Source organism: Cygnus atratus, chromosome 2 (genome assembly GCF_013377495.2).
Source record: "Cygnus atratus isolate AKBS03 ecotype Queensland, Australia chromosome 2, CAtr_DNAZoo_HiC_assembly, whole genome shotgun sequence".
Taxonomy (NCBI): domain Eukaryota; kingdom Metazoa; phylum Chordata; class Aves; order Anseriformes; family Anatidae; genus Cygnus; species Cygnus atratus.
In genome coordinates this window covers 61,046,704-61,059,873 of record NC_066363.1, presented here as the reverse complement: position 1 = coordinate 61,059,873, position 13,170 = coordinate 61,046,704, and the positions used below count along the sequence as shown (strand labels likewise).

The 13,170-nt window shown below is 39.0% G+C and overlaps 1 protein-coding gene across 1 annotated transcript in view; it reads right to left on the bottom strand.

The window, feature by feature from the left end:
* AMPH (amphiphysin) overlaps nt 1–13,170 on the bottom strand; it is a 116,291-nt gene that overhangs the window by 27,186 nt on the left and 75,935 nt on the right. Inside the window, exons 10-12 of the mRNA XM_035552626.2 lie at nt 10,506–10,644; nt 8,671–8,799; nt 2,418–2,525 (exon numbers count right to left, since the gene is read on the bottom strand). Coding sequence (XP_035408519.1) covers nt 2,418–2,525; nt 8,671–8,799; nt 10,506–10,644 — 376 coding nt within the window. The remainder of the gene's footprint in view (nt 1–2,417; nt 2,526–8,670; nt 8,800–10,505; nt 10,645–13,170) is intronic.

The window sequence follows — 13,170 nt, the reverse complement described above, 5'->3', positions numbered from 1 at the left end:
CAGAGCAGTGCTTACACTAAGCCAAGGACCTTTCACCTTCTCGCTCTGTCCTGTCAGCGAGGGGGCTGGGGGTTCAACAGGAGCTGGGAGGGGACAGAACCAGGACAGCTGACCCAAACTGGCCAAAGGGATGTCCAATTCCTGTGGTGTCATGCTGAGCAATTATTATGGGGTGGCTGGCCAGGGTCAGGGGGACCGCTGCTTGAGGATGGGCTGGCCATCGGTCAGCGGGTGGTGAGAAATTGCATTGTGCATCACTTGTTTTGTACACATCATTATTATTATCATTATTATTATTATTTCTTTTCTGTCCTAATAAACTGTCTTTATCTCTACCCACAAGCTTTTACATTTTTTTTCAAATTCTCTTCTCCATCATAATGGGGAAGAGAGGGTGAGTGAATGGCTGTGTGGTGCTGAGCTGCTGGCCACGTTAAACCACAACAATACAGAAAAACAAGTGAGGAAAGGCAGACTAGGGCTCACTGTAATCTGATCACAGTGGCAGAGTACTGGGGGGAGGTAATTAAATGATCAATAGGGAAGTCATGCCTGGCCTCTTGAGGCATCATAGTACAGATTACTCCTGTCTTCAGTTCACTACTTCAGCACAGTTTGCTGAAGGGAAAATATCCATAACTGAGGCAAAACCAGTACAGATATAGAAAGACCACTTCAGGCTGTCTTCCTAATTCCCTGCAAAGTAGCATAGGGGTCTCCAAATACTGCAGCCACAGATTTAATTCTGTCTGTGCTCCCATAGCAATGACGCTGTCACATCCAGTGAGACGGAAACTTGACTGCAGAGCTATTCTTCCTTCTTCTAAAAATACAGTACACTGACTCTTCCACACATGCCTGCGGATGCGGACCATTTTTAACATGTATATTTGGTGGGATGAGAGGTGAAAGGAGAAGAGATGGAAGGTGCTCAGTTAATTCTTCCTGCGTACCTAGATGAAAACTTACTTTTCTACACAGAATTATATTCTCTATCTCATAGTACAGTTGAATTTAAAACAACTATTTTCATTAAAGTAATAAAATATACTGCAGTTACACTGTACAGTATGATGTCAGGACAAACAGGGTCTGTCAGTGAGGTTACATATTTTTGTTTTAATGATCCCACTGCTCTCATCAGGATTATTACACGACAGGCTGAAAGGGGACAGTTAGCAAAGTCACAGTCAGAATTTTCTGTCACTGCTGAGTGCCAAGTGATTTCTTTTCTTTTCTTGTCTTTTCTTTTCTTGTTTCCAGGAAGCATGAAAAATAACAAGATGCACAAGGCCTCTATTATAATTAAACACTCCTAGCAAACCACAATGAGAAACTTCAGCTGCTGTTCGGAGTGCTGACTCTGCACTGTTTTTCTGACAGTGCATAACCCATCAGAAATCAGTACAGATCTCATTATATAATGAGGACTCCACACCAAATAAGAAATTAATTAACTGAGATCAAGGACTGTCTCAGCCTTAAAGCTTCTTATCTGATCGCTCCTTTTACAGTGCTGCATTTCTGAACAGCTGATTAGTCCTCTCATGTGTCATAGTACAAGGCAGGTTAGTGATAGCCACAGGGATAATAGGTTTTGCTAATAGTGTGCTAATATTGGTTCCTTGTCTATGTATAACACTGAGCTCCAGCTCTGCTGGACAAGGGAACTACTGTATTTTACTATCAGCCCTAGGGGTAGTGAGGGCGAGTTCTGGATCTTAAAATAGTAGGTGCTTTAAGGCAAACCAAAGAAAATCAGCAACTTTCATATAAGCTTTTTTTTTTTTTTTTTAATATATTGCTGAGAGAAACTAGAAACTACCATGGCAAATATTAATGTAGAACACAGAATTCTTTAACACAACATCCTGCAAAGGAGCATGCTATTCCATCCTCTCACTTTCCTTGAGATTAGGTCTAAAATTAATTTATGAAACCAAAACCACTCAGATCATATCCCCTGCTTGGTATGGAAAATGCATCACAGCAAAACAATTGCATGCTGACTCCATAAGACCTAGGCCCCCTTACACCTGTTTCCAGACATGAAAAGTCAAAGCTAGGTCAGAAACATTGTCAGAAAAGCAGGTGTTGGAGGATTATAATGTTAGCATTAAGAGATGTTCTAAAGAAGGAAGATAACGATGTGCCAAAGTCAAGGCCAAGGTACCCGCAACCATTCTCATTGGCAGACAACTCATTTTACCACCTGACAACTTCCTCTTCCTCCAGTATATCATCAAGTATGAGGTTACTAAAAGGGAAAGATATATGGCTGACAAGAGCTGCTCAGGAAGATCCAGTGTTTCAGATGCTGCCAATATACTGCTCACTAGTACATCAGGAAAACCTTTGCTACCAAAGACAGTACTTTGCCTTTGTGTGCTTTGCTTGCCTCAAAAGCAAAGAGATACCTGAGACATGGGCGAATGAGATACTCCTGTTGATACAGCTTCTGGCTTGAAAGGGTCGAAGTCCAGATCTAGCAAAGATTCTTCTTTCTTAGCTTCAGGAATTTCATTCTGTTAGAAGAGAAACATAACTCTTGAAATTCTCTCTCAAAAACTGACCCAGGCAACAAAACGTTAAAAGGCCCAGGAAAAAAAAAATAAAAAATTAGGTCATCGATTTTCAAGCTGCAGTGCAATCCAGGACAGGAGGAAGCTCTGAAGACTTTCCTGAGCTTTAGTGTAGCTTTTAATTGTATTTTTATGAGCTTCACTTTTATGATGTCTTTGTTTTCTCCATAGTAGACTTACGTGTTTTCAGGCTAAGCAAATTGCAACCCTCTTGAAAAAGTGTTGAATGTTCACTGTTTGACTCTGAACATGCCTTTAAGTGCTCTGAAGTGGACACCAAAATTAAAAAACTGCATAAATGGTGCCCAGCGTCCATACATTCTAATAAGTGAATCTCTCCGCAAACACAAACATTAGTAATATGTCAACACAGGAGGACATAAATGCATTTAAATTAAATTTCAGTTCTGAACAAGAATAACAATTCACATTTAATGCTGCACTTAGCACTAAACTTTAGGAAACGTCTTACGTAACTCTAACTAAATCTTGGTAACCTCATCTGCTCTTACAAAACTGGATTACACACTGGAGCTTTTTTTTTTTGTTGTTTGCAATTAATGAATTAGCCAAGGCCTCTGAGGTCACTGTAAATATCTATATTGTTTCAGTGCACTAGAAATCTTTCCCTCTGTAAATTAACATGAGCAAATAATTATCATCCCTCAACACAAAATGTAATTTTTAATTAATGTGAGTCCATTGCTGAGATTTAATTATCACTAATGATAAATGCTCTAGGCAAGCATCTTAGTTTTATTAACAAGTTTAGTACTGTCCACTGCTAGTTCATAGAATTATAGAATCATACAATGGTTTGGGTTGGAAGGGACCCCAGTTCCAATCCCCCTGCCATGGGCAGGGACACCTCCCACCAGACCAGGTTGCTCAAAGCCCCATCCAGCCTGGCCTTGAACACCTCCAGCGATGGGGCATCCACAGCTTCTCTGGGCAATCTGTTCTAGTGCTGTGTAGTAAATAATTTATTCCTTATATCTAATCTAAATCTCCCCTCTTTTAGTTTAAAGCCATCTTCCCTTGTTCAATCACTACACACTCTGATAAACTGTCCCTCTCCAGCTTTCCTGCAGGCCCCCTTTAGGTACTGGAAGGCCGCTGTAAGGTCTCAGAGCCTTCTCTTCTCCAGTCTGAACAACACCAACTCCCTCAGCCTGTCTTCCTGAGAAGAGGTGCTCCAGTCCTCTGATCATCCTTATGGCCCTCCTCTGGACCTGCTCCAACAGGTCCTTGTCTTTCTTATGCTGGGGACTCCAGAGCTGAAAGCAGTACTCCAGGTGGGGCCTTACAAAAGTAGAGTACACCTCCCTTGACCTGCTGGGCATGCAAGTGATCCATCCATCAAATCCACGTCTCTCTGATTTAGAGAGAAGGTTGTCATGTGGAACAGTGTTGAATGCTTTGCAGAACTCCAGGTAGATGACATCAGTTGCTCTTTCCCTACCCACCGATGCTGTAACCCCATCGCAGAAGGCCACAAAATTTGCCAGGCACAATTCATCTTTAGAGAAGCAATGTTGGATGTCACCAATCACCTCCTTGTTTTCCATGTCCCTTAGCATATTTTCCAGGAGGATCTGCTCCACGATCTTGCCAGGCTCAAAGGTGAGAATGACTGGCCTATAGTTCCCTGGGTTTTCCTTTTTCCCTTTGTTAAAAACGGGGCGTATGTTTCCCCTCTTCCAGTCAGTGGGAATTTGACTGCCACGGCATCTCAAATATGATAGATAAAGACTTAGCAACTACATCTGCCAGTTCCCTCAAGAACTGGGGATGTATCTCATCAGGTCCCATGGACTTGTGCACCTTCAGGTGTCTTAGATGAACCTAATCTTCTAATTGTTCTTCTTCTAGTTGTTCAGTGTTTATTGAACAGTGAGAGAAGCTTGTCTTTCAATATACAGAATATATAGGTAGTAAAGAATTAAAGTGCTATTTTGGAAACAGTATCATTGGAATACCGTTTTTTTTACACATACATTCATATATAATCTTACATAAGAACAGTAACACAGGGTAAGACCAAAAGCGCACACAGTTCAACCTTCTGCCCCTGACAAAAGTGTACAGCAGGGGAAGTCTACAAAAAGAGGACGGTCATAAGAACAGCAAGATGACAATAAATCAAAGCTGTTCTATTGTTAAAACATTTAAGAGTGTAAACTTTCCCAATTAGTATTACTATCCGTAAACAAATGTTCAAAAACTGTAGGTAATTAACCTCCAACTGCAGATAATTAATGGCTTCCATAAGCCACAAGCCACCTGGGAACAGGGTCAAAATAACTCCTTTAAAGGCTCCTATGCTGAGAACAACAGAGTAGCCAGGAATTCTTCAGTTTGGTAGCTGGGCAATGTAGGCATGGTTTACGCTGGTGTGAGAGGCACAGGGGCTGACTGCTCTGTGACATCCCCAAAGCAAGAAGGAAGGTAGCTGGGAAGTTGACAGGGGGCAGATGTGGAATAAAGAAAAGGTGATGTTGCTTCATGTGGCACAGAGTTCAGCTAGGGGAGTCCTTGCCTGTACTGTGAATGCGAAAAATCTGCATGTGTTGAAAGACTGAACAGAAAAATCTGTGCAGAAGCAGTTTGCTGAGAATGATTAAACATGCAGAAACCATGTTCAGGAAGCCCGAGTGCAACTGGCTGTAGGCAGGAAGACTTCATGAGAAAGGAATATAAGGAGAATCAACTTGGCCTGCCTTAATTTATATTCTTCCTTGACCTCTGCTTTTGGACACTTGGTGATGACAGATAACTGGTCTGACCCACTGAAGCTGTGTTATGTTCTCACACTTGAAAAGGTCAAAACCAAAACACCCCTCCCCACCAGTGGCCAGCATGACATTCATTCAGTTTTGCCTTTCAACTGATACATTTAGATTTTATCACATATACCCTTGAGGCACTAGTACTCATATGGTCATACAGCTTGATGAAATAACACAGAAATGGAAGGAGATGGAGAAGTTAATTAACTCTCAGTGAGGTTCAGGAATGAAAATGTTATTTATGAGGACTGAATCAATAGAACTGGAGTCTCAGTTAGGTCCTGCAAGATGGCAACTAAGGGATCTGTTGTGATTGTTTACCAATCACTGACTGCAAAAATTACTATTATCAGGTACCCTCAGATCAAAACAAACAGAATGCTTCTTGTTACTCTAGGAGCAAAGGCCCAAGCAAAGTTACAGTGTAAATGAGATACCAAGTTAGACTGAGATTTAGGAAGATGAGGAACCTCAGGAAATCCTTCCATAAAGGACAAAGCCATTACAGGAACACCTGGCAATTGCCCTGTGTTAATTCCACCACTGCATTACAAAGCATGGATAAATGCTATGCTTGAAAGAGACAGCTGTTGTAGAGGCAAGGCTGCACCCCTAAATGGACATGTACGTACAAGGGATGGAGAAGGCATAAAAAACTGTAAGCACTGCCAGAACTGCCATCCCCTCTCCACACAGACTTTGAACAAGCTTTAAAATAGCCTCAGCTATGTGTTATTCACTTCAGGGCTGCTGGACACAGACACGTTAAGTACCTGGTGGAGGCCATATTATAAAGTCCTACAGTGTCCAAGCTAGTGAACACTAGTAATTGGAACACTAGCAAAATTTTATATAAGCAGCTTTCCAAAACCTATAACACGATTAGCCATGAAAATCGCTATCTGCTTTTTAATTTAGTAGCCAAAGCTGCAAAGACATTTACACTGTGTCTCAGCACCTCAGCATACCAAACACATGGCAGAATAGTGATGGGACAGGAGAGGAAAACAAGAAATAAAGCAAGGAACACTCACTTCTAAACAATCTTCTCATCTGGTTGCCCAGATATCACATCTTCCCATGTTATTTACTTAGCAGTAATTAAATCCAGTCTTGAAAATTAATAAACTGGAAGTGTGAGCTGCTTTATTGAATCTGAGCTGAATACTCAACAGCATCAAGCAGAACTGTCTTTTGTTCAGCATCTCGTACAGCACCAAATGTATTACTGCTGCTTGGTAAAGAAAGATGAAAAACAGCTACAGGCTATTTGCTTCCCGTGTTCCAGAGGAGAAAAGTGTTTAGGCCTATTCATAATCCTCTCTGAGACACGGATTAAAGCAGCAAAGTGCTATTCATCAGCTTGTTGGTTTTGTGTCTCTGTATGAGGACAGTGCCAGCAGTGGTCCCTTGGGAAGTCCTGAACCATTAAAGAGCTATGCAAATTTGACAGCTTCCTCGGTACTACACCCCCCATCCCACCCCACCCCCCAAAGAACTCTGGCTGTACAGGAGATGCCATAAGCACCAAGAGGAATGTCTGTGTTTCTTGTGGTTTATGTGCAATATATTTTTAATTATTGGTTCTCTTATAGAAGAATATAAAACCCACTGTATCACACTATTTGTGTGTTCTTGTACACATTCATAGGTCTCAGATACAGTAAGGCTGCTTTAGTGATGGGGATGGATTTTTTGGAGGGAGAAGGGCAGATCATTTAAGAGAAGGTGGCCAGGGAATAACTTAGGTCATTCCCAGGTCAGTGACTGGGGAGGAGGGAGGGACATAAATCACTCACTGAAGGGAAATCGATTTTTTCTTTGAAAGACCGGGGAAAGATTTCATTTCTCAAGAGCATGCCCCACCTTTATTATGCCATTACGTTTTTATACCTATCCCTTGTAGAAATGCTGTAAAGAATTTGGAAATGTGACTTATATTCGTTTAAAGCTCTATTCTGGTGTCAGCTCTTGATGGAAAAGCAAATCTGTTCCATTTCTGCTTCCCTAGCTGGCTTGACAGCTGAAGGTTAGGTAGATACAGCATTTAATGCAGGCAGCCACATCTAGCACAGATGGCTCTGGCCACAGATGTCAAGCCTTACATTGCCAGAGTGATAACTCCCGTGAAGTCTGTAAACAATGAGGCAACCTATCTGCAATCCCCCTACTGCAAGGGGGCCCTGCAGCAGTTGTGTACCTGCTTCCCAGTGTGGGAGTTGCCATTAATTCTTTAATCGTGTGAGACCTTAACTATGAATAACTCTATCCTCTTCCAAAGCCCTATGGAAAAGATCCCTATGGAAAAGAGGCAACACCTTTTTCTCCCTTCTGCAAGAAAACAAACCATCACATGTTCAAATTCTCTAAAATATCTTTTTCACTGCTGTGCCTACATTCTCCTGTGATGTCAAAAGAACTAGTACAAAAACAATAATTCACATGAAAACAAAAATTCATAAACATTCTGCATAAGCTTCAGATCTGCATATTTCTCCACAATCTACCAGACACAGGCTCAATTTTCAGAGCTGTAATTACCATAATAGAAATGGCCCATTATTAAACAACCAGCAGTTACCCTAACTGCATGAAATCTGAATAACTGAATGCAAATTATACAGATTTATTTTATACAACTCTGGTTTTTGTTTGTTCTATGCAATTATTTTAAATTTCACAATAATGAGATAAAAAGTCATTCTGATTTCTTCTCTGCTGTGTAACTAATGTTTCTGTGAATCAAAACCAAACAAATGATTAATCTAGCTGGACTAGCCTTTTACACCTGCAAAGAGTTGATTAATACAGCAAAGCTCCTTTAAAAAAAAAATCACTCAAAAAAGAAAAGGTATATATCTTACGATTTTGATAAAGGAAACAGAAACAACCAAGGACCACTGCAAAATACCTCTTGAGACACTTGGAATTAGAGAAGAAGCATCTTAGATGAGCTTTCAGTTTATAATGAAACCTGGATTCACTTAAATCTCAAACATGGATGCAATTCACAGTGTTTTTAGTTAGGTCTCTCACCAGGAAATCTCATCCCTCATTTGAAAAACCATGCTTCCTATATGCTAGCAATGCTAGCCCTTTTGTATGATCATACATGTCCTATTCAAAGATAAAATACTATGTATGTGATCCTTTCAAGATAATATAAAAAGGTAATTGTGCCTGTACCTTCTGCCAGCACCCTTCACCTCCCTCCCCACTGAGACCAGCCTTAAGTCTACAGTCTTGGAGAACTTCAGGTGACTGCAAGGTTGGATGGTTCACCATCCGCTGAAGCTTACCTGTGATGGAGTTGTCACATTGATTTCTGGGACAAAGTTGTCATCAAATAGGTTAATGATGTTCTCCTGTTGCAACTCCTTTGTGGGTGTGAGCTTAGGCAGTGGTGGGACTGGCGGACCTTTCCTCAGCTAGGGAGACAGCAAAAATATCACAGACTAGTTCATAGATAAAATAAAGTGCTTTAAGCTAGGTCTAAATGGCTTGAGATGGGTTTTTCTCTCTGCTGCTTCACCTTAAATGTAGGAATAAACCATGAAGCCAAATGAACTTTTGGTTGCTCATCATGAGATGCCTTGATGGAAACCTTGCAAGGCTATGTTTCAAATTCATTCCAATTCAAGTTTTACATGTCCTAAGTTTTAAGTGTCCTATATTTGTCTTAATTGTAAAAGATGGCAATTGTGTTAATAACATTTCAATTGACTCAAAAGAAACCTTCATGTACTGACTTGCAAAAAACAAAAACCAAACACACACACACTCACAAAACCCTCTTAGAACATCATTTCTTGGTTGAAATTTTTCTGCTCTGATGGAAACACAATGCAGGGCACTTCCTTTCCTATGCAGCACACAGTTGGAAGAGCAATGTTGCACAGAACAGGCCTTATCACAGCTTTTTGCCTTCTTCAGATCACTTCAGTGTATCTTCGGTATTTTGTCTATGCCTACCTGTTGCTATCTCATAAATCCTACTTAATGCTAAGAACATATCATCTCTGTGAACCATCACACCTCAGAGGTATTTAGGTCACTAATTCCCCCTGGTCTCCAGAGATTCACATAACCATAAGCTTATTGCTTTGAATAATACTAATTACTAATATACTTTGAATATACTAATTACTGTACTACTTAGAATATTACTAATTCTTAATTTTTAAATTCCATCAAAATAAAATGAAAAAAATCCAAAAAATTCTTCAGGTGATGTAACACTATTGGCACTAGTAAGACTAAACTGGGTTGTATCAGATCATCGTTCAAGCACTGGGATGTCACCGTTTGTGAGATCAAAGACAATAGGTGTGCTCGCATGTAACTAACTGGAAAATAAAATTCCTTCTGATGTGTCCCCCCATAGAAAAAGCAATCAGCACAGAAGCTACACCCCATTCTGAAAACATCAGTAACATCAACACAAGTCTTGCCTTGTCTTTGATACGTTCACAGAGTATCATCGACAATTCTCATGTTACGGGTGATGCCTTTCATGAAACTGATTCTTATTTCTCTAATACTGGTGAGAATAAAAATGACTTCAGAAGCATCAAACTTCTCAATCCAGTGTTGATAACAACTAATAAGCCTTTAGTTATCAGTAGTTATATCACAGCAGTACTTAAACCAGCTCTGTTATTTACTGTTTTAGAGGGAAATCCATGTTGACAGACCAGTGATATTCCAAGGCTAATTTTTTTCCACTGTAAGTACGAATTTGAACAAGAATGATGACGAGCAACATATAATGTATTGAAATTCATGAGGTAGTTTTAGAAATGGATTTTTCAAATTATCTCTGCTGAGATATAGGTCTTTAGAATCTATGTTACTTTTTAAGGTGTGTTTTGCTTAGTCACCACAAGTCCTCCTGGTTCACAAGCTACTTTAAATTTTCCTCAATCCTCCTGATGAAAAATAAAAACCAAACATTTTCCACCCATGCTTGTGACACAGAGGTGAACAAGCAATGACCAGTATTGAGCACAACAGAGCCAGTGACCTCCCTGTTGTTTCTCAGTCTATGCCCAGATGAAAAATATTACCATATGTAGTATCTCAGCTATCTTTTACTGCACAGCTGGACAGTTTCCTTCGCCAGATTTCTGCTTACCTGTGTGGGTGATTTAGGCCGGGCTGGTGCCGGAGATGCTGGTGCCAGCATATGATTGGGACTAGCAGTAGGGCTAGGCAGGGGAGATGCCTCCTCTGGTGGTGACGGTGTTTTTGCAATACGGAGTGGACCTGAATCACTAGACAAGAATAAAAGCAATGGTGAGGACATACACTTCATGCTGATTTATTACCTCGAAAATTTGATGCAATAGTTGAACTGCATCCCGTATGTAATGCCAGTGACCTCAAAAGGCAGTATACACTGGGGATGAACTGAACCATTAAATAATGATTAAAATCAAAACTGTAATTAAATATAATCAAAATTCACCGATCTATTGTGTTGAACGAAGTTTTAATTTTTGAGCGACTTTTATTTTTGGAACATCTGTTGTATCTGTTTACCTGATCATTATAACTTGAGGTAAACAGAATACTGCATTTCTTTCAGATTCCGTATTTGAAATAATGTTTTATGTATAAGTTTGTAACTATCATAAAATGGGAGTTGGAATTACTGTCTTCATTTCACACTGCTCTCAAAATAAAAGGCTGTAAAGTTAAAAATCCCAGAAGAAGACATAACAATGAATAATGCAAATAATTTTAAAAGCTCAGCAACTTCAGAAAGATTTCAATGCAATAAAACACAACTAAGATTATTGTACAGGTATAACTATTTAGGATGACTCACCACAACTATAAACAAGCAGTAGTCAAGTGACTTCAGCAGAGCTCTGCTGATATTAAGAAAAGATCCCATGAAGTACTGAAAAGGGATCTGCCCTTCCTGTGAAGGGACCTGCTATAAACACTGGGACACATTCAAGCTACCTAGAAATGCTGAAAGCTTACAACTCAGGAAAGCTATAAACTACAACATTCAACAACCATGGTACTTGGTAAGAGAAGAGGAGTCCTACACATCTTCAGGGAGAACAGAAGCACTACATGATTGAGGAGACCACACCATAAACATGTTCCTAATGCTAATGCAAGAAAAATTAATTCATTGGAAAGGACAGACTTAGCTCACACTCACCACCTCTTTCTGTGGAAATATTAAAAAAGAAAAAAAGGCAGTTATTAAGAAATTTATTTCCCAGGTACAATATTTGCCTTCAGGATAGAGTATTCAATAGCATATACAAGTTTAATTTTTTTAATATAGTTCTTTAAAGGAAATATTAGATAATATATTTATCTATTATCTACTTCTCATGTATCTAAAAAGGAAAACTGTTTTATCTTACAAAGACCCATTCCTGAGTAAGGTTTTAGAGCACGATAACTAATAATAAAAACTCAAAATCTATCCAGAATTTCACATAAGGCTCTGTGAACAGTACAGCAAAAATATACTGTGTATAAGCTGTTATCCTTACAGAAGTCTGAACCAAAAAAAAAGGAAAAAAAAAACACTAAAAATTGATTACCTATAACTAAAATCTTCCTCACTTTGAAAATAGTAGATCTCAAAGAAGAGAGCAACATGGTAATTTAAAAATAATAATAATTCATTTTTTAAAAAGCATCTTTAAAATAAGTTACGAATATCACACAGCATTAACTTATGCCTGCTCATTTGTAGCTAGAATCTTATTATTTTTCTCTCTCACCGATGGAAAGAAAAATTCAGTGGGAATGAGAATGTGTGCATGCTGGGGATGGTCTAGGAGATACAGGTGGCCAAAATACTTGTTTATTACAAAAACTACTTGAAGTTTTCCCACACAGCATTTTATTTCATCCCATAAAAATATTTTACAAATGGTCAGTGGGAAATATAGTCTGACTCAGAAACTAAAATTTTGGACACATTCTTAATAAAATTGTTCTGAATTTTGCATTAGGTTAGAAGCTCCAATATTCTATTCTTTGTCCTTCCAAAGTGAGATCAAAGGAAATGTAGAAATGTCAGCCATATGTTTGAGGCAGATGTTATGCTGCTTGGTAAATCTTAATTGTTGCTAATCTGAACATGGCTTGAAGGCAAATTAGCAGTAGCCATAACATTGTTCTGATTGCTTCTTGATGAGCTGGGATTGGCTGGAAATTCAGCATTTTTGTATTCACTCTAATTATCATTGTGTTTTAATAAGTGCCACTGTTTTATAATTTCAACGTTTTCTTATCAGTATTACAGTACTGAGATCAAATTCTGTCAGAAAGGCTTTGTTATCTGCAAGTGAAAAATCAGAAATAGTGCATTAGCATCCAATGACCTTAAGAAAGCACCATCTGATTTTTATGCATTTTTGGTTTTGTGTTTATTTTAAGACAAGATTTCTCTTGGAAGTCATTAAAAATATGGCATTTTGTGACATTCTTTTTTACTTCACCTTTTCAGCTTTTATGATACTCTCCGATCCCATTTCCTGACTTTTTTCCATGAGCACAGGAGATAAAACATGACTTACAAAGGTCAGGACTCTCACCTAATTATATGCCTTTTGGAACTAAAAACACATGCTATATTTCAAGGCTTTAAAAAATATTCTGAAAGTTAGCAACATTGCTGTAGACCAATTACCTATAAATAAATGGGCTATATACTTAGCTGGTGCAAATTGCTGTAATAGTCTACAGTGAACTAAATTGCAGCAGCTGAAAATCTGTCCCTTATTTTATTTTATTTTATTTTATTTTCCAAAGGAAAAATA